General features: G+C 42.1%; 1 protein-coding gene and 1 long non-coding RNA gene across 4 annotated transcripts in view; one reads left to right on the forward strand and one right to left on the reverse strand.

Moving 5' to 3' along the window:
- On the reverse strand, window positions 1-15108 carry LOC111959895 (uncharacterized). 2 transcript variants are annotated; one of them, XR_002876738.2, is made up of 4 exons: window positions 15035-15108; window positions 6399-6679; window positions 3432-3497; window positions 1-3327 (listed from the first exon to the last, which is right to left on the reverse strand). It is a non-coding gene; the product is annotated as an uncharacterized lncRNA (long non-coding RNA). The 2 variants fall into 2 exon arrangements; XR_002876737.2 differs by having other exon boundaries at window positions 3432-4069.
- Window positions 15092-22397, forward strand: part of LOC111959894 (uncharacterized) — a 15126-nt gene continuing 7820 nt past the window's right edge. For both annotated transcript variants that reach the window (XR_011474928.1, XM_023981732.2), the window contains exons 1-11: window positions 15092-15211; window positions 16491-16595; window positions 16772-16905; window positions 17069-17103; window positions 18556-18632; window positions 20300-20370; window positions 20490-20539; window positions 20671-20750; window positions 20871-20893; window positions 21114-21178; window positions 21305-21383. Coding sequence is in view for 1 of the 2 variants with exons in the window: in XM_023981732.2 (XP_023837500.1) it covers window positions 15092-15211; window positions 16491-16595; window positions 16772-16905; window positions 17069-17103; window positions 18556-18632; window positions 20300-20370; window positions 20490-20539; window positions 20671-20750; window positions 20871-20893; window positions 21114-21178; window positions 21305-21383 (839 nt within the window). In the remaining variant the exon portion in view is untranslated. The remainder of the gene's footprint in view (window positions 15212-16490; window positions 16596-16771; window positions 16906-17068; window positions 17104-18555; window positions 18633-20299; window positions 20371-20489; window positions 20540-20670; window positions 20751-20870; window positions 20894-21113; window positions 21179-21304; window positions 21384-22397) is intronic.

Genomic DNA, 22397 nt, shown 5'->3' on the forward strand with positions numbered 1-22397 from the left:
TGCGGCTTTATTAACTCAGTAATACATTTTTTCAGTAATACATTTTTTTTTGCAAACTGATGTGACACGTATTCATGTCAAAATAACATATATACACACACACACAGTGCATTCGGAAAGTATTCAGACCCCTTTACTATTCCCACATTATGTTAGGTTACAGCCTTATTCTAAAATGGATTCAATRGTTTTTCCCCCTCCTCATCATTCTACACACAATACCCCATAATGACAAAGCAAAAACAGGTTTGTAGAATTGTTTGCAAATTTATTAAAAATAAAAAACAGATATCACAGCTTGTATCCATTAAAAACGGGGGCTGGGGGGTTTTACATTGCAAACTTCCCTTGCTTGGCTAATCATTTGGACAGACCACAAATATGGCCGCGGGGATTCCCCCAAGGGCATAAGGTGAGGGTAAGTGGACGAGGGTGTGTATTTTATGAGTTTGAAACACAGCCTTTGAGGAGTAAAATTGTGGCTTACTATCTACATTCCGTTAAAGTCACCATCCCTGGCCAAAAACGTGAGGATAGAGTTGGGGAGCAGGTTGGCAAAATATAGCCATCTGCATTGTACTCGCTCAAGCTCCTTCTCTAACTCTTTGGTGCAACTGACAAGCTGAACATCACCATACTCCAGCACAGCATACTTGAATACATGAGCCCTTGTAATATTGTTATAATATTCTTATACTCCATATACTGTATATCGTCACCAGGTCAAGTTCCTGGTACATGTAAATGTTCTTGGTGAATAAAGTTTGTTCTGATTTTACAGCCCATTGTTACAAAGTTAGTTACAAACTGAAGCAAAATCCCCATATTAATAGCAACACAACACAGTAACATAACAATAGTGTACCGCATCAGCCAACATATCATGGAAACAACCTCACTAGTAAGTCCTAGCAATAATCAGTGGAGTAGGTTCTCAGTGTGTTAATGGCTAAGGGCACAAAGCTTATACTGAAACATGGCTTATTGCATCCTGGATGTGAATAATGTGACATCAGTATCATCTACCATAGGGTTTACCTTGCGTGTCATCTTGTATTATGCCTTAGTGATTATGGTTCACTTATATGAAATCTGTTATGTATACTGAGCCATATATAACACTGGATTATGATATGTCTTAACAAGTGTCATTCTGTTCTTAGGACAAAGAAGATCATCAATTTCTTCTGATCAAAGAGAGGTTTTGAAAGCCTTATTTAACCAGGGAATAATCAGGAGAGGGTTGCCTCTTCTGGCTAAGGCACCCACCAAAACTGGACTGTCGGAGGTGGTGGAGATGAGGGTCATATCAGGTTTCAGGTATGACCCAGATGCAGACAGTGTCGAAGAAACAAAAGTGTATTTCTAGTACAGGGGCAGGCAAACGACAGGTCAAAGGCAGGCAGAGGTCAGTAATCCAGAGAGGGTGCAAAAGGTCCAGAACGGCAGGCAGTCTCAGTGTTAGGGCAGGCAGGGGTCAATAATCCAGTGAGGTGGGGCAAGGTATAGAACAGCAGGCAGGGTCAGGGCAGGCAGGGGTCAATAATCCAGTGAGGTGGGGCAAGGTATAGAATGGCAGGCAGGCTCGGGGCAGGCAGGGGTCAATAATCCAGTAAGGTGGGGTAAGGTACAGAACGGCAGGCAGGCTCAGGGTCAGGGCAGGCAAAACAGTCAAAACTGGGAAAGACTAGAAAACAGGAGCAAGAACATACAGGAGCAGGGGAACAAACGCTGGTAGGTATCACAAAACAAACTGGCAACAGACAAACAGAGAACACGGGTATAAATACACAGGGGATAACGGGGAAGATGGGTGACACCTGGAGGGGGGTGAAGACAGGTGAAACAGATCAGGGTGTGAAGGTCATTCATGTTCTGTTTTGTATTCTGTGAACTTAAGAAATGTTTTTGTCTTTTTGTAATATCTCCTGTGTTTTGGCAAAACATTTGGTTTAGGATTACTTAAGAAACTTCCTATGGCTTTACTGATATTTCACCTTTTAAATAAGACATTAATTGAAAACATCCTAACCTTCTGCTTCCTTGGGTGGTATGGCTTGGCAGCGTCAAGTCTGAAAGCATCCCATCAATCTACAAATCAAGAACCATCCAGACAATTTTACTAAGACACCCACACTATATGACCAATACCAACTGCTGCTGTCAGGTCGAAGGTTCCTAACCTCACACTGTAGAACAAACCGGGGACATGAGTRATTCCTATCAATCCATCCTCTGCTGTTGTGATAATAATGGTGATTCTTCTGTTTAAACTTTTTCCAGTACCTATTTGTGTTTTGCCTCTAGTTTCATATTGCCCGGTAAAAGCTAGATTCAAAACACCCCTCACTGCCCCTCTGGTTGTGACACAATGCAGATAATTTATAGGATATAAGAGCACCTTTTTCAAACTTCTACAAGATAAAAAGCTGCGTTGGTGGAGCAATATTTTTGTGTCCACTCTTTCCATGACATACAATAGACTGACCAGGTGAATCCACACACACCTCAACCACTTTCATCTTCTGAATTACTGTCCTCCGATTTACTGTCCTTCTCTACATCTGTGCTGACTGAGCCATCACCAGCCAACATTGAAAATGCTTGCTGGAGCTTTAATATGTTCTGCATTTTATTATAACAGCACAGAGGCACCCAGGTGAAAGCATMTTGGCTCGGCCTCACACTGCCCAAGAGAAACAAGGACCTCTTCCAAAAGCCCCAGCTCTCTCTGGCAATACAAAAGGCTATTATGTAGGTCTGCCTGTATAAAGGTGCCTCTCCTCTGCTGTCCTACGGCACATGTTATGCAGAATTACTGCACCCTGCTTTGCCCAGAGCAGACTGCCACCCCAGCTGTTGTACACCTGGGACCAGACTGGATGGTCTTGCTAGAGAACATCCACATACTCCAGTCTTGGAGGGAATTGAGGTGACTTGTTTCTTCCATTGTAGGCGGTGATCTGCTGTTTTTTCTCTCTCCGATGTCTGCTTGATTTTTCTGGAGAGCCACACAGCAATGGTTTGTCCATCCTTCTTTTTTAAATTTTAAAATGAAAATCTTGAAGTTTGATAGAAATCTTTCATATAGTTCAAAACACCTGGGTGAATGAGACTTAGATAGCAACAGCAGTGATATCTCAGGGTGTGACGACACTGAATTGGCTGCAGTACCTGCATACTTTCTGACCAGGCCACAATAGAAAGAGCGCTCCGGGACAGTGAGTCTTCTTAGTCTGCAGACTTTCCAAAATTGCTGCACAGTGTTGAAGAGACCAGCGTACAATCCAGTTTCTCTTCTCCATGCCCTTCAACCTTTTCTCCAGGCTGAAATGTGAAAATATATGTTAAAAGGTTTAAAACCTATATTAACTAGCCCCAATACAGTGTGACAAATATGATGGAGGCAACATCCTAAAAAAGTGATTTACTTTTCAAGCCGAGTAGTCAACTGAGTGTTCCTATCATCAGTGACTGACYGGGACATCACCTCAGATCTAGAAAATATTATACAAATATATGAGCAAATATATAACAGTATGAAAGCATCTCCACATAAAACTAACCAGTTATGAAGGCAAAATCCATTTGAGTGTAGATTTGAGTGTAGAGTGGATTATGCAGCATGAAGTGTTGGCACACAGGTTAGAAGACTTCATGTAAAATAGATTAAGCAGGGGAGAGGGGCACTCAGTCTCTGGGATATGTAGTGGAAAAGAACAAGTGAGGGCAGGAGGTGGTGATAAGAGTATAAAGTAACAGGGAGTAGCTAAGCAGATCCAGGAAATGGTGGGACCAGGATACAGGACACAGTAGGTTATAGGAACGTGTCAGTCATGACTGGTAGGGCTAAGCCAAACAGAAAGGGCTGTTTAGAGATGGGGTAAAACCTAAGGTCAGAGATGTAGCAACTAATAACGCGACTCGCTGTTACTCTGCCAGAGTTTCCACATCTCTCTCCTGTCGGGTAAGGGACAACGTCTTCTTGTTTATGAGGGTCTTCTTTATCTGACGGGTCCAAACTTCCATGTCCGATTATGTGCTGCCTACGACAGGAGCCTAATTAAATCTATTGCAAAACAAATAAAACCACACTGCCAGTTTTGTGCTGAGTTCTACATGTGCAACTCACAAGCTACAGAAAAATCTCTTATTGAAAATGTTAGGAATTTGACTAAAATATTTAATTGTCAGTGAAACCACAGCAAGGATTTCATCATCGAATCAATCAAATGTATTTTTATAAAGCCCTTTTTACATCAGCAGTTGTAAAACAGCATCACAAAGTGCTTTACAGATACCCTAACTAAAACCCCAAAGAGCAAGCAATGTAGAGGCAGAAGCACAATAAAAGCGGTTCATGGTGTGCATGCTTATCAGACTGATGGATAACCAGAACAGGATAGAGCACACAAAAACAGGTTCAAACGCAGATACAGTGGGGAGAACAAGTATTTGATACACTGCCGATTTTGCAGGTTTTCCTACTTACAAAGCATGTAGAGGTCTGTAATTTTTATCATAGGTACACTTCAACTGTGAGAGACGGAATCTAAAACAAAATCCAGAAAATCACATTGTATGATTTTTAAGTAATTAATTCGCATTTTATTGCATGACATAAGTATTTGATACATCAGAAAAGCAGAACTTAATATTTGGTACAGAAACCTTTGTTTGCAATTACAGAGATCATACGTTTCCTGTAGTTCTTGACCAGGTTTACACACACTGCAGCAGGGATTTTGGCCCACTCCTCCATACAGACCTCCAGATCCTTCAGGTTTCGGGGCTGTCGCTGGGCAATACGGACTTTCAGCCCCCTCCAAAGATTTTATTGGGTTCAGGTCTGGAGACTGGCTAGGCCACTCCAGGACCTTGAGATGCTTCTTACGGAGCCACTCCTTAGTTGCCCTGGCTGTGTTGTTTCGGGTCGTTGTCATGCTGGAAGACCCAGCCACGACCCATCTTCAATGCTCTTACTGAGGGAAGGAGGTTGTTGGCCAAGATCTCGCGATACATGGCCCCATCCATCCTCCCCTCAATACGGTGCAGTCGTCCTGTCCCCTTTGAAGAAAAGCATCCCCAAAGAATGATGTTTCCACCTCCATGCTTCACGGTTGGGATGGTGTTCTTGGGGTCGTACTCATCCTTCTTCTTCCTAAAAAACACGGCGAGTGGAGTTTAGACCAAAAAGCTCTATTTTTGTCTCATCAGACCACATGACCTTCTCCCATTCCTCCTCTGGATCATCCAGATGGTCATTGGCAAACTTCAGACGGGCCTGGACATGCGCTGGCTTGAGCAGGAGGAACTTGCGTGCGCTGCAGGATTTTAATCCATGACGGCGTAGTGTGTTACTAATGGTTTTCTTTAGACTGTGGTCCCAGCTCTCTTCAGGTCATTGACCAGGTCCTGCCGTGTAGTTTTGGGCTGATACCTCACCTTCCTCATGATCATTGATGCCCCACGAGGTGAGATCTTGCATGGATCCCCAGACCGAGGGTGATTGACGTCATCTTGAATTCTTCCATTTTCTAATAATTGCGCCAACAGTTGTTGCCTTCTCACCAAGCTGCTTGCCTATTGTCCTGTAGCCCATCCCAGCTTTGTGCAGGTTACCATTTTATCCCTGATGTCCTTACACAGCTCTCTGGTCTTGGCCATTGTGGAGAGGTTGGAGTCTGTTTGATTGAATGTGTTTTGACAGGTGTCTTTTATACAGGTAACGAGTTCAAAGGTGCAGTTAATACAGGTATGAGTGGAGAACAGGAGGGCTTCTTAAAGAAAAACTAACAGGTCTGTGAGAGCCGGAATTCTTACTGGTTGGTAGGTGATCAAATACTTATGTCATGCAATAAAATGCTAATTAATTACTTAAAAATCATACAATGTGATTTTCTGGATTTTTGTTTTAGATTCCGTCTCTCACAGTTGAAGTGTACCTATTATAAGAATTACAGACCTCTACATGCTTTGTAAGTAGGAAAACCTGCAAAATCGGCAGTGTATCAAATACTTGTTCTCCCCACTGTAGATGACCAGCAGGGTCAAGGGAAAAGACCATCATGGCTATAGAGGGTGCAAACACTTCAAGACTCTAGGGTCAGATAGCTTTCATGTTTTAGGAAGTCAAGGTTTATGGGTGGGGTGGGTTGTGTTGTGGGCCAGACTACACGCAATCATAGGACTAACAGAAAAGTTATGTCTTCCATCTAGACTTGTAGGTTGAGACCGAGTCTGATTCTCTCACAATGGCAAACCATTCCAGAAAGAGGCGCTCTGTAGGACAAAGCCTCCAGCTACTGAAGCCCTGCTTCTAATTCATTTGATTGAATTAGTAGAAACTAATCATTACATATAAACAAAAATGATGAGCAAAACACATGGAATCTAACCTGGAATGCTGTTTAGCAGCACCATCAACTCCTCTTTTGCCTTGGTTTCCTCCTTCAYGACCTTCCACCGACAGAGTTCTATTGCCGGTGCTATAACATATGAAGGTGAAGATACATTTCATATATTGTTTTAGGAGGGCATCAGTGAGGGTGTCAATACGATGAGACGGTGTCATCTCTTTTGTGATCTTCCCACATTTTCAAAGGTAGGACCATAACCCCTCCATCTGTTCTCCGTCAGCAAGCCCACTACCAGTCACATACCTGGTACCATCAGTGGCCTGAAATGGAAAGTACAATCAGAAACCATAATGAGCATTACAATGGGTGATGATGATTAATTAAGGTACTAGAACAAATTACAACTAGCTGTTTCTTAATACTGTCAGGGTAACTGTCTACAACTACAAAGAAGTGGTGTTTAACAGAATAAATGATAAAGAAACAAATATTTGTTACCTGATAGTCAGCATCATGAGCATAGGCATAAAAGGCTCGCACTGCAAATATGGTGTTTCAGATCGGGACTGTTTATCAAAATGCCAAATCAATTTAGTGTACGAGCAGTTCTTTTGGTGCATTTTTGTGTAAAACATTACTTATGATTACAAAGCAGGTATGGAGCGATCTGTTTCAAGCCATTCATAAAACCGTATCAAAAGATTCATGAATCTCTTACTACAGGGTGGTGGTTAAATATTCAATCAAATCGTATTTGTCACATGCGCCAGAAACAACAGTGAAATGCTTACTTACAAGCCCTTAACCAACAATGCAGTTTTAAGAAAATACCACAAAAAAAAGTAAGCGATAAGAATAACAAATAATTAACTTTTTAGGGATAGGGGGCAGCATTTTCACTTTGGATGAATAGCGTGCCCAAAGTGAACTGCCTCCTACTCTGTCCCAGATGCTAATATATGCATATTATTATTACTATTGGATAGAAAACACTCTGAAGTTTTTAAAACTGTTTGAATGATGTCTGTGAGTATATCAGAACTCATATGGCAGACAAAAACCCAAACAGGAAGTGGGAATTCTGAGGCTGGTCGATTTTCAACTCAACGCCTATTGAAATCCCAGTGGGATATGGATCTGTTTGCACTTCCTACGCCTTCCACTAGATGTTAACAGTCTGTAGAACATTGAATGAAGCTTCTACCATGATGTTGAGCCGGATGGGAGCTGTTTCAGTCAGTGGTCTGGCAGAGTGCCAGGTCCTGCTCACGCGCATTCCAAATGATATCGACTTGCGTTCCATTACTTCTACAGACACAAAGGAATTCTCCGGTTGGAACGTTATTGAATATTTAGGATAACAACATCCTAAAGATTGATTCTATAGTTAGTTTGACAAGTTTATTCGACCTGTAATATAACTTTTTTAAGTTTTCYTCCGACGTTCGCCTGGACTTGCATGAGCGTTTTGGATATGTGTACTAAACGCGCTAACAAAAGTAGCTACTTGGACATAAATAATGGACATTATCGAACAAAACAACAATTTGTGGAACTAGGATTCCTGGGAGTGCATTCTGATGAAGATCATCAAAGGTAAGGGAATATTTATAATGTAATTTCGTATTTCTGTGACTCCAACATGGCAGAGAATTTTGTTTTCTATCTGAGCGCCGTCTCAGATTATTGCATGGTTTGCTTTTTCCGTAAAGTTTTTTTGAAATCTGACACAGCGGTTGCATTAAGAACAAGTGTATCTTTATTTCTATATAAAACATGTATCTTTCATCAAAGTTTATGATGAGTATTTCTGTTATTTGATGTGGCTCTCTGCAATTTCTCCGGATATTTTGGAGGCATTTCTGAACATGGCACCAATGTAAACTGAGATTTTTTTATATAAATATGCACATTATCGAACAAAACATACATGTATGGTGTAACATTATGTCCTATGAGTGTCATCTGATGAAGATCATCAAAGGTTAGTGATTCATTTTATCTCTATTTCTGCTTTTTGTGACTCCTATCTTTGGCTGGGAAAATGGCTGTGTTTTTTGGACTTGGCGTTGATCTAACATAAACATATGTTGTGTTTTCGCTGTAAAGCATTTTTTAATCGACACGATGGGTAGATTAACAAGATATTTATCTTTCATTTGCTGTATTGGACTTGTTAATGTGTGAAAGTTACATATTTCAAAAAAATATTTTTGAATTTCCCGCGCTGCCTTTTCAGCGGAATGTTGTCGAGGGGTTCGACTAGCGGAACGTGTGTCCTAGAAAGGAGCAGCAGTAAATAACAATAGTGGGGCTATATACAGGGGGTACCGGTACAGAGTCAATGTGTGGGGGCACCGGTGTCGAGGTAATATTTACATGTAGGTAGAGTTATTAAAGTGACTATGCATAGATAATAACAGAGAGTAGCAGCAGTGTAGAAGAGGGGGAGGGGGTGAGGGAGAATGCAAATAGTCTGGGTAGCATTTTTGAGTAGCTGTTTAGGAGTCTTATGGCTTGGGGGTAGAAGCTGTTTAGAAGCCTCTTGGACCTAGACTTGGCGCTCCGGTACAGCTTGCCGTGTGGCAGCAGAGAGAACAGTCTATGACTAGGGTGGCTGGAGTCTTTGACAATTTTTAGGACATTCCTCTGACACTGCCTGGTATAGAGGTCCTGGATGGCAGGAAGCTTGGGTGGCAGGAAGCTTGGCTTGGGGGTAGAAGCTGTTGAGGAGCCTTTTGGTCCTAGACTTGGTGCTACGGTACCGTTATATAGGTCCTGGATGCAGGAAGCTTGGCCCCGGTGATGTACTGGGCCGTACGCACTACCCTCTGTAGTGCCTTGCGGTCGGAGGCCGAGCAGTTGCCATACCAGGCAGTGATGCAAGCCGTCAGGATGCTCTCGATGGTGCAGCTGTAAAACCTTTTGAGAATCTGAGGACCCATGCCAAATCTTTTCAGTCTCCTGAGGGGAAATAGTTTTTGTCGTGCCATCTTCACGACTGTCTTGGTGTGCTTGGACCATGTTAGTTTGTTGGTGATGTGGACGCCAAGGAACTTGAAGCTCTCAACCTGCTCCACTACAGCCCCGTCGATGAGAATGGGTGCGTGCTCGGTCCTCCTTTTCCTGTAGTCCACAATCATCTCCTTTGTCTTGATCACGTTGAGGGAGAGGTTGTTGTCCTTGCACCACATGGTCAGGTCTCTGACCTTCTCCCTATAGGCTGTCTCATCGTTGTCGGTGATCGGTGTCGGTGATTAAATACATTATCTAATCGCATCACCAAGGATAAATGGCTTCTCCTGATATTAATCAAACCTTTTAATGTCTCCAACATTAGCCCAGCTGTTTGTTATACACACAAAAACACGTCACACAGAAGAGGGCTAGTGAAACTAACTGATTGTGAGATACATCACATTCTTCAAAATCCAGTATACCTCAGTTGGTGTGTCGGATGCTCTTCCTACAAAGCAGTTGACTTTGTCTTGGTCAGAAAAGAACTGCCCAGCATGTTTGGGACCCTCAATGCTGGTCCCAGATGATATTTTCCTGGCAAGCCCAAATAGGGCATCAGTTGCAATAATTTGATAAATAATTCATTATACAATTATTAGGGATACAGGGAAGGGACATTTGCAAGGGCGTTACTTAAACGCTTTTGCTCTTTGGGAAGCATAGGTAATTTACACTGTAGGTCAATGAATACGGCTGCACAGTATTGTTTCTTATCGATGGCGGTTAGGATATCGTTTAGGACCTTGAGCGTGGCTGAGGTGCACCCATGACCAGCTCTGAAACCAGATTGCATAGCGGAGAAGGTATGGTGTGATTCGAAATGGTCGGTAATCTGTTTGTTGACTTGGCTTTCGAAGACCTTAGAAAGGCAGGGTAGGATAGATATAGGTCTGTAGAAGTTTCGGTCAAGAGTGTCCTTTGGGAATCTCAGACGACACGAAAGAGAGGTTGAACAGGCTAGTAATACGTGTTGCAATTATCTGCAGATAATTTTAGAAAGAAAGGGTCCATTTTGCAGCTCTTTTAGAACATCAGCTGACTGGATTTGGGAGAAGGAGAAATGGGGAAGGTTTGGGCGAGTTGCTGTGGGGGGTGCAGTGCTGTTGACCGGGGTAGGGGTAGCCAGGTGGAAAGCATGGCCAGCCGTAGAAAAATGCTTATTGAAATTCTCAATTATAGTGGATTTATCGGTGGTGACAGTGTTTCCTGTCCTCAGTGCAGTGGGCAGCTGGGAGGAGGTGCTCTTATTCTCCATGGACTTTACAGTGTCCCAGAACTTTTTTGAGTTTGTGTTGCAGGAAGCAAATTTCTGCTTGAAAAAGCTAGCCTTGGCTTTTCTAACTGCCTGTGTATATTGGTTTCTAGCTTCCCTGAAAAATTGCATATCACGGGGCTGTTCGATGCTAATGCAGAACGCCATAGGATGTTTTTGTGTTGGTTAAGGGCAGTCAGGTCTGGAGTGAACCAAGGGCTATTATCTGTTCCTGGTTCTAAATTTCTTGAATGGGGCATGCTTATTTAAGATGGTGAGGAGGCCTTTAAAAAAAATAACCAGGCTCCTCTACTGACGGGATGAGATCAATATCCTTCCAGGATACCCCGGCCAGGTCGATTAGAAAGGCCTGCTCGCTGAAGTGTTCAGGGAGCGTTTGACAGTGATGAGTGAAGGTCGTTTGACCGCTGACCATTACGGATGCAGGCAATGAGGAGTGATCGCTGAGATCTTGGTTGAAAACAGCAGAGCTGTATTTAGAGGGCAAGTTGGTTAGGATAATATTTATGAGGGTGCCCGTGTTTATGGCTTTGGGGTGGTACCTGGTAGGTTCATTGATCATTTGTGTGAGATTGAGGGCATCAAGCTTAGATTGTAGGATGGCTGGGGTGTTAAGCATGTTCCAGTTTAGGTCGCCTAGCAGCACGAGCTCTGAAGATAGATGGGGGGCAATCAGTTCACATATGGTGTTCAGAGCACAGCTGGGGGCAGAGGGTGGTCTATAGCAGACGGCAACGGTGAGAGACTTGTTTTTAGAGAGGTGGATTTTTAAAAGTAGAAGTTCAAATTGCTTGGGTACAGACCTGGATAGTAGGACAGAACTCTGCAGGCTATCTCTGCAGTAGATTGCAACACCGCCCCCTTTGGCCGTTCTATCTTGTCTGAAAATGTTGTAGTTAGGAATGGAGATTTCAGAAGTTTTGGTGGTCTTCCTAAGCCAGGATTCAGACACTGCTAGAACATCCGGGTTGGCAGTGTGTGCTAAAGCAGTGAATAAAACAAACGTAGGGAGGAGGCTTCTAATGTTAACATGCATGAAACCAAAGCTATTACGGTTACAGAAGTCATCAAAAGAGAGCGCCTGGGGAATAGGAGTGGAGCTAGGCACTGCAGGGCCTGGATTCACCTCTACATCACCAGAGGAACAGAGGAGGAGTAGGATAAGGGTATGGCTAAAAGCTATGAGAATTGGTCGTCTAGAACGTCCAGAACAAAGAGTTAAAGGAGGTTTCTGGGGGCGATAAAATAGCTCCAAGGTATAATGTACAGACAAAGGTAAGGTAGGATGTGAATACAGTGGAGTTAAACCTAGGTATTGAGTGATGATGAGAGAGATATTGTCTCTAGAAACATAATTGAAACCAGGTGATGTCATCGCATGTGTTGGTGGTGGAACTGAAAGGTTGGATAAGGTATAATGAGCAGGGCTAGAGGCTCTACAGTGAAATAAGCCAATAAACACCAACCACAACAGCAATGGACAAAGCATATTGACATTAAGGAGAGGCATGCTTAGTCGAGTGATCATAAGGGTCCAGTGAGTAGTGAGGTTGGTCTGGGTAACGGCGATTCAGACAGCTAGCTGAGCCATCGGTAGCAAGCTAGCATAGGATGGAAGTCTGATTTTAGCCACCTCGTGCGTTTCCGACGATAGATTAGTGGGGTTCCGTGTGGTAGAGGGGATCAATCCAATTGGCAAAATAGATATAGTTATAGTGACCCAAGAAAAATTGTCCGATAGATAGACCTATTCAGATAGCAGCCGATAAGACAGCTAACGATTAGCGGGCCGCAGATGGGCGTTCAGGTAAAGTCGCGACGGAGGGGCCAGTTGGATAACTCCCTCYGGCAGATAACGTCGGTAGTCCAGTCGTGAAGGCCCGGTGGGGCTCCGCATCGGCAGTAAAACGGCTCCGGATAGGTGATTGTAGCCCAGGAGTGGCTGATGGAACTCTTCAGCTGGCTAGCTCTGGAATAATTTATGTTTGCTCCGGGATCGACGTAAGCCAATAGTCACACTGATAGCAACTAGCTAGCTGCGAGATCCAGGTGTAAATGTCCAGAGCTTGCGGTTGAAATCCGGGGATATGGAAAGAAAAATAGGTCCGGTATGTTCTGGTCTGAGTCGCGTTGTACAAAACTGGCGATAGCTTTTCGAGCTAAAGGATAGCTGATGACCACAAACCGTGGTTAGCTGAATACTAACGTTAGCCAGTAAACTGGCTAGCTTCTGATTAGCTTCTGGCTAGCTTCTGGCTAGCTTCTGATTAGCTTCTGGCTAGCTTCTGTTAAGCTTCTGGTTAGCTTCTGGCTAGCTTCTGGCTAGCTTCTATTGTGGATTTCAGATTTGAGGTAAATAATACTTTTTAAAAATAATTGGTGAGGCGGGTTGTAGGATAGTGTTTTAAAGTTTAGTTTTTGAAAATAAAATATATAAAAGATATGCGAAGAAAGATGTAAATATATACACGGGACACGACAAGACGAGGACAAAGGACGTCTGACTGCTATGCCATCTTGGGGCATTTAGAAGGCCAGCATCCCAGAGTCGCCTCTTTACTGTTGACTTTGAGACTGGTGTTTGCGGGTACTATTTAATTAAGCTGTCAGTTGAGGACTTGTGAGGAGTCTGTTTCTCAAACTAGACACTCTAATGTACTTGTCCTCATGTTCAGATGTGCACCAGGGCCTCCCACTCCTCTTTCTGTTCTGGTTAGAGCCAGTTAGCACTGTTCTGTGAAGGGAGTAGTACACAGCGTTGTACGAAATCTTCAGTTTCTTGGCAATTTCTCACATGGAATAGCCTTCATTTCTCTGAACAAGAATAGACTGACAAGTTTCAGAAGAAAGTTATTAGTTACTGGCCATTTTGAGCCTGTATTCAAACCCACAAATGCTGATGCTCCAGATACTCAACTAATCTAAAGGACAGTTTTATTGCTTCTTTAATCAGAACAACAGTTTTCAGCTGTCCTAACATGATTGCAAAAGGGTTTTCTAATGATCAATTAGCCTTTTAAAATGATAAACTTGGATTAGCTAACACAACGTGCCATTCGAACACAGGAGTGATGGTTGCTGAAAATGGGCCTCTGTACGCCTATYTAGATATTCCATTAAAAATCTGCCGTTTCCAACTACAATAGTCATTTACAACATTAACAATGTCTACACTGTATTTCTGATCAATTTGATGTTATTTTAAAATGGCAAAAAAGTGTTTTTCTTTCAAAAACAAGGACATTTCTAAGTGACCCCAAACTTTTGAACGGTAATGTAGATGATGAGTACCTTAGACAGAAAATCCTAGGAGTGGTCAGTGCACGTCGCCTGACCCGTATGGTAAATGGATGGAAGGAGAAAATCCTGTGGATATTATTGTTGTTTGAGTAACTCTACCTGAATATGTGAAGCTTGGATATGTGAAGTATGCTGTGAGACTGTCTGTGTCCAAACCATTACAGTGTGGAAATTGTAAAGGATATGGTCATGCGTCAAATGTTTGCAGACAGGAGAAGTATGATATTGAATAATATGTGAATGGAAAATGTTGCAACTGTGGTGGGGATCATACTCCGGACTTCAATGAGTGCCCTGTTAGGGTGAAGGAGGTAGAGGTGTCTATGATCAGGGCTGTGCAGCAGATCTCCTATTTGGAGGCGGTGAAGAGGTTCGAAGGGGCAAGAGACAACAGCGTTGAAGATATGGCAGTGGATACATTGCAACCAGTTGCTAGTGTTTTAAGTCAATCAGGTGATCTCGAAACAATCATTGTGAAGAGGGTGGATTGTGTGTAATTTATAGCCACAGTGATTAATTGTACAGCACAAGTGTCTAAGAGTCTAAGAAGCTAGATATCCTGATATCTGCAGCCGATACGTTTTTGGGGCTCCAAGACTTTACAGAAGCACTACGGACTTTTGTCGCTAGGAAATGTCCCGCTCTCAGAAGAGGCTTCTGAGCCTGTGTTGGGACCTGATTAGAATGAGTTTTTTTTTTTTTTTTTTTACAGAAAAGCAGATTGATTTTGTTTAGTAATTCATTATTTTTTGGTAGTTGGTATGATATTTTATTTATTTTACCCAAATATTTTAATTTTGTTGGATCTTTATTATTCACCTACAGTTGGCGGAATGCACATTTAATGTATGCTAAATCTATTATACCATAGAAGCAGAAGCAGGATTATTCTTTTTGCCTACTCGTAAATTACGATACAAAACGTTGACCCTTCTGAACAAATACTAAACCAGGCGGCGCCCTACTATCTGATTCATATCGCGTGATTTCTGTATTAGTGTGGACGAAGCGAACTGGATGTCCAACAGCACAAAAATTCGAAGGTGCGAACGGACGGAGGTTAGCGCGATCCGCTCATACTTACATTTCTAGCAGGCTGTGGTTTTCTGTCAAATTCCTAAAGATAACAACGCATGGAGAAATGGGTCCCGAGCGACATGGTAGGAAAATTCGATGCGTACTTTGTAAAAGTTCCAAGGAAAATCTGACAACTGGACCGCTATCGACGAAAGATTCCGTCACCGCTCATCAGAACTGCTTGGTAAGATTCGAAAAGCTCTGCCGTGACCTGTAATTTTGCTTTGGGGGAATAGTTTGGCACTGCTAGGCTAGCCACGATAATTTTTGGAAAGGAACTAAAACGAGTCAATCAAATTTGCAGATTTAGTAGACAACAGCATGTGGTAAACAGCTGTCGATTGACACAGTTAACAGTGGGGCTCTGACCCTACCTAGTGTTATGATTTGTCTATTGCAGCCAGGGGTTCTCAAAGTGGGGTTCTCAGACCCGAGGTACTGCATTTAAAAAAAATTATATTACTAACAGATTAAACGAATTTTGGCAAAGGGATTTTAGGAATAAGTTTAGAGTTCTACAATGTAATATTATTAATATACAATTGATGTTATTAACCCTGGGCAACATGGGCCCGGAGGCTCACAGGGATATTGGTATCCACAGTACTTATTCATTTGACATCTCAATTATTCTTGTATTCCCCAAAATGTTATTGTATTTCTTTTTTTTTTTTACATAAATGCACTGTAATGTAAGCTTTAAAACTGAAAAGTTTTCTCTGCCTCATGGCAAAATGTGTAGAATTGCAGGATATTAGGTTTAAAGCTGCAACAACAAAATATCTCTCTGCCCCATGACAAAATGTGTAGAATTGCAGGAAATTAGCTTAAACTGCAATAATTTCTCTACAATGCCAAGAGATGGGCCTTTAAAATGTTACTTCCCAGGGCCCGAGACTTGGTTCGTCCGGCCATGCACTGACAGTCATAGTAGAACTTCTTGTATGTTATTTATCTCACTTGAGTTGTGTTCTGATTTATGAGGGGGTCCCTGAAGAATTTGATATCACGAAAGGGTTCCCTGGACTCAAAAAGTTTGAGAACCCCTGGTTTATTGACTCAAAGGGAGTGAACACTACAAAATGACACCTTACCTTATATGATAGTCTTTGTCGTTTCCTTTCCCATTTAAATCCTGAATGCAGTTCGTTTGGGGACACTGATATTCCTATTATGATAATATAATTGACATGCCTTATGAGCCATCTTACCCCATCAGAACCCCAAATAACATTGTATTTCTTTGTTTATAAACAATGCGATTTGTAAACAAACACTGTATATCTTCAAAACATGGTTAAAACTATCATTTTGATCCCATGAATGGCCAGTCCATGCATCCATAGCTCCATCTATGAATTTGATTGGTTGCATAATATTTATCAAATAAAACTGTTGGGGCTGCCATTTGGTGTTTGAATCCCAGATTGCCCCTTTAACTCTTCCATGTGTTTGAATTGCAGCTTTATTCATCTGGGGTTATTTGCCAGAACTCGCCAGAGCTTGACGACTTGTTTGGTTTCACTGTAAAAGATGTCCAGAATGAGATGAGGAGGGGAAACAGACTGGTGAAGTTATTTTAATGTTTTCCTTAGTTGTTTGAACAAATTAAGTCAAACACTATCATGGTTTGAACAAAGTTTGAAGTAATTAAGTCGTGTGTGTGTTATGTTTCAGTAATGTCTGATGGTTTTGTTGGCCTAATGTCACTATACAAGCAAACTGTATCCCCCCCCCCCCACAGATTTGCTACAGGTGTAAGAGGAAGGGTGCCACGGTGGGGTGTGAGGTGAAATGCTGTCAGAAGTCCTACCATTACCCCTGTGCTGTGGAAGACGGGGCCCACAACGTCGAAGACCGTATTGAAGGGAAGTATACGTAAGTGCAAGGCATAACGCGTTTTCTTCCTAAACAACTGTGAAATATATTTTTGAACTTCATTGTAAAGGACAATGGGTCTCAACTGACCAATTTAATAGATAAAGTTAATGAACATGTTATTGACTGGGTCTCTATGACCGTGTCTCTGTGTTTGTTACAGGGTGTACTGTCAGAAGCATAATCCAGAGATAGCAGGTGAGGTGGCTGCTGGTTAGTTTTATGTGTCCARCTGATTCATGCCTGTAGGCTAGTTTGAGTGGTATCCAGATTTCCAAACCTTCAATACCATTCTCCTGTACCATACTGGGTGAATACGGTATTTCCAGCAGTGCCCACATTTCTTAAACTAAATAAAAAGCTAAAAGCTAACAAGCGCTAGCGAAAATAAACTAAATGCAAGGACAGACAACCCAGTGCATAAAGTTGTACAATTATCTCAAAAGGCTATTCAGACTTGATCCAGGAGGGGATTGATTTTCTCTGCTGTAGCCAAGAAGCTTGATCTTGCAAGCTAGCCACCTATAGCTAGCAAACCAAATAGACAGCTGTAACCCTGAGCTGGAGAAAATGTACGGTGCCTATAGAAAGACTGCACCCCCCTTGGATGTCTTCATTTTATTGTTTTACACAGTGGGATTAAAATGGATTTGTCATTTTTTTGTCAACGATCTAAACAAAATAGTGGAATAAAGTCTCACATTTTTTCAAGATGAATGAAAAATAAAACACTAATARACCTTGATTAGATACTGTAAGTTTTCACCCCCTGAGTCAATACATGTTAAGGTGTTAAGAAGCTCAGCTTGGCGGGTCATGTTTCGGAGGATGCATGACTCGACATTCGCCTCTGCCGAGCCCGTTTTGGAGTTGCAGCGATGAGACAAGATCATAACTACCAATTCCATATCATGAAAAAGGGGATACAATTATTATAATTTTTTATAGAAAATATATTAAACAAAGTAATAATACTTGACTGAGGGACCTTACAGATGTTGTATGTATGGAGGACAGAGGAATTAAAAATGTATTTCACACAGAGGGAGTCCAGATAACGTATTATGTGAATTGTTAAGCCAAATTTTACTTCTGAACTAATTTAAGCTTCTGAACTATACTTATGCAATGACTATATTTTTGTTTATTCATTTGTAAAAATGTGTCGAATTCTTTTCATTTTGACATGAAGTATTTTGTGTAGATCAATGACAAAAAATACAATTCAATCTATTCGATTACACTTTTTAATGCAACAAAATGTGAAAAAAGTTCAAGGGGGTGTTCCGTTTGCTCCATGAGTTCTTTGTAAACAAACATACCATGTGACTGGCTCAGTATCATTTTCTTTTGGGGGGGGGCATGACAAAATACATTGGGACGTTATTGAAAAATCATACCGTCCGTATTTCAAAATACCACAGTATACCACCCAAGCCTATAGCAGGAATCAATTAATTGTCCATCCCAATACTCATCTGGATGTATTTAGTTTATTAAGTAGCTGTTAGTCCATCAGGGCAAATCTTCCTGGCTTGGTACACAAACACGCAGCCTCTGCCAGTCCAGCTGGCAGTTTCAACGAAAAACTATAAGTTAATGAGGTGTTACTTTGACTTGTTCTTGAGAATTGTTTCTGTCTCAACACAGCATCCAATGGTAGAGCTTTGTCCTGCAGCGGTGATTCAGACACAGAGAAGAACAACAATGGAGAAACATCATCCAAGGTCTGTATGCCACTGACTACAGTGTAATGTAAGAATTTAATAACACGCACACAGGTCATTTATGAAAATGGATAGTTAATAGCTAGGACTATGTATGTTTGATTAGCTGGTCACTATTCCAGTCTTCTGGTCATCATTGAACAACATCATCTAGCTGAAGGCTCAGAAATTAATACAAATCACATTTCTCCCTCCAAATAATGGTCCTGTAAACTCAGCAAAAAAGAGAAACGTCCCTTTTTCAGGACCCTGTCTTTCAAAAATAATTCGTAAAAATCCAAATAACTTCACAGATCTTCATTGTAAAGGGTTTAAACACTGTTTCCCATGCTTGTTCAATGAACCATAAACAATTAATTAACATGCACCTGTGGAACGGTCGTTAAGACACTAACAGCTTACAGACGGTAGGCAATTAAGATCACAGTTATGAAAACTTAGGATGCTAAAAGAGGTCTTTCTACTGACTCTGAAAAACACCAAAAGAAAGATGCCCAGGGTCCCTGCTCATCTGCGTGAACGTGCCTGAGGCATTCTGCAAAGAGGCATGAGGACAAATTGCAATTTGTCTGTACTGTAAGACGCCTAAGACAGCGCTACAGGGAGACAGGACGGACAGCTGATCATCCTCGCAGTGGCAGACCACGTGTAACAACACCTGCACAGGATCGGTACATCCGAATATCACACCTGCGGGACAGGTACAGGATGGCAACAACAACTGCCCGAGTTACACCAGGAATGCACAATCCCTCCTTCAGTGCTCAGGCTGTCCGCAATATGCTGAGAGAGGCTGGACTGAGGGCTTGTAGGCCTGTTGTAAGGCAAGTCCTCACCAGACATCACCGGCAACAACGTCGCCTATGGGCACAAACCCACCGTCGCTGGACCAGACAGGACTGGCAAGGTGCTCTTCACTGACGAGTCGCGGTTTTGTCTCACCAGGGGTGATGGTCGGATTCGCGTTTATCGTCGAAGGAATGAGCATTACACAGAAGCCTGTACTCTGGAGCGGGATTGATTTGGAGGTGGAGTGTCTGTCATGGTCTGGGGGCGGTGTGTTACAGCATCATCGGACTGAGCTTGTTGTCATTGCAGGCAATCTCAACGCTGTGCGTTACTGACATGACCCTCCAGCATGACAATGCCACCAGCCATACTGCTCGTTCTGTGCGTGATTTCCTGCAAAACAGGAATGTCAGTGTTCTGCCATGGCCAGCAAAGAGCCCAGATCTCAATCCCATTGAGCACGTCTGGGACCTGTTGGATCGTAGGGTGAGGGCTAGGGCTAGGGCCATTCCCCCCAGAAATGTCTGGGAACTTGCAGGTGCCTTGGTGGAAGAGGGGGGTAACATCTCACAGCAAGAATTGGCAAATCTGGTGCAGTCCATGAGAAGGAGATGCACTGCAGTATTTAATGCAGCTGGTGGCCACACCAGATACTGACTGTTACTTTTGATTTTGACCGGCCCTTTGTTCGGTGACACATTATACCATTTCTGTTAGTCACGTCTGTTGAATCTTGTTATGTTCATACAAATATTTACACATGTTAAGTTTGCTGAAAATAAACGCAGTTGACAGTGAGAGGACGTATCTTTTTTTGCTGAGTTTATAACCTAAAATAATATAACCTAAAGTTAATCAATATTCATTCCCAATTGCAGCAGTTTTGTCTCATCTGTGAAATGAAAGAAGAGAGCGTCAGTCTAGAACACATCGACAGTGGCATTTTCAAGTGAGTATGAGGAGTCTTTTATTCCAAAACCAATGGCTTTGCTCATTCATTTCTATCATTGATGTCAGTAAGGGTGATTTATTATGTTGTTGTAAGAGCCTGGAATGCCTCTGTCACAGGTTGTATTGTGAAAAGCATAAACCACTGTCGTTGCAGAAAGAGCTGAATGGTAAGTAATTCTGTCTCCACTGACTCACACCAACAGACTCTTCCTTTGGTTGTGTGTTACACAAAGGTCTTCTCTGTAGATCAGATACATAATTTACAAAAGTATGTTTTGGATATGTTTTAATTTTAAAGGACATGCACTGTCAGGACCTTCATCTTGCAAGAGTGACTCCAACACGCCTGAAAACCAACGGCAGACACAAACACCCAAGGTGTGTGTATGTAGCTTTTAAACATGGATGCATATCTTCTGCAGTAAAGAAAGCCACTTAATATGTTCATGTAATGATATGAAAATATAGTGAATCGTAATCTCTTTGCTTTTGAAACAGAGACGGTTGAGCTTCTCTAGCAAGTAAGTATGGAATTGAGGTATGCATGTCGTACGGTGGTCTGGTTCTTTGATTCTGTCCAGCTGACCTGCTCTGTTCTGAGTGTGGAGTTCATGCTGCTTTATGTATATTCTTTGCTGACAAACAGTTCAGTAAATGTGTCTCTCTCATTCATAAAATATGGACTGGATTCTTTGGGGGACTATTTTCTGAACACTGCGCCCGTTCTCACTTTTTTGTCAGACAGGAAGTGACATCATCAAGAAAGTCCAAACACAGGAGGATACTGGATAACTCCTCAGACTCAGGTTGCTTTATTGTTCCTGTAGCCTCCTTTTTCATTTCCTTCATTGTTGTCATTTTTTAAATCAAGTTTATACAAAGACATGAGTGACACATTGCATTGATTAGTATGTTGGTGTGTTCTGTGACAGATGGAGATGTGAATAGGATTGATATGGAGTTTTCCCCTCTGGAGTCCAATCTAGAAGACCGTATCAAATCCGAACACAGGTAATGGTGATAGTGCTCTCATCTAGTTTCAATTAAACTACTTTCAATGAAGGCAGCGCATGTTTTTTAATTGTTTAAATTTTTTAACCAGGTAGGCCAGTTGAGAACAAGTTCTCATTTACAACTGCGACCTGGCCAAGATAAAGCAAAGCAGTGCGACAAAAACAACAGAGTTACACATGGGATAAACAAACGTACAATCAATAATATAATAGAAAAATCTATGTAGTGTGCAAATGTAGAGACATTAGGGAGGTAAGGCAATAAATAGGCCATAGAGGCGAAATAATTAAAATGTAGCATTTACACTGGAGCAATAAATGTGCAGATAATGATGTGCAAGTAGAGATACTGGGGTGCAAAAGAGCAAAAAAATTCAATAATAACAATATGGGGATGAGGTGTGCTATTTACAGATGGACTGTGTACACTGATCGGTAAACTACTCTGACAGCTGATGCTTAAAGTTAGAGAAGGAGATATAAGTCTCCAGCTTCAGTGATTTAATTTTTTACAATAATTCGTTCCAGTCATTGGCAGCAGAGAACTGGAAGGAAAGGCGGCCAAAGTAGGTGTTGGCTTTGGTGATGACAAGTGAGATATACCTGCTGGAGCGCGTGCTACGGGTGGGTGCTGCTATGGTGACCAGTGAGCTGAGATAAGGCGGGGCTTTACCTAGCAAAGACTTATAAATGACCTGGAGCCAGTGGGTTTGGCAACGAATATGTAGCGAGGGCCAGCCAACGAGAGCATACAGGTCGCAGTGGTGGGTAGTATATGGGGCTTTGGTGACAAAAAGGATGGCACTGTGATAGACTACAACCAATTTGCTGAGTAGGTCGTTAGAGGCTATTTTGTAAATGACATTGCCAAAGTCAAGGATCGGTAGGATAGTCAGTTTTACGAGGGTATGTTTGGCAGCATGAGTGAAGAAGGCTTTCTTGCGAAATAGGAAGCCGATTCTAGATTTAATTTTGGATTGGAGATGRTTAARYTGAGTCTGGAAGGAGAGTT

Source organism: Salvelinus sp. IW2-2015, linkage group LG36 (genome assembly GCF_002910315.2).
Source record: "Salvelinus sp. IW2-2015 linkage group LG36, ASM291031v2, whole genome shotgun sequence".
Taxonomy (NCBI): Eukaryota; Metazoa; Chordata; class Actinopteri; order Salmoniformes; family Salmonidae; genus Salvelinus; species Salvelinus sp. IW2-2015.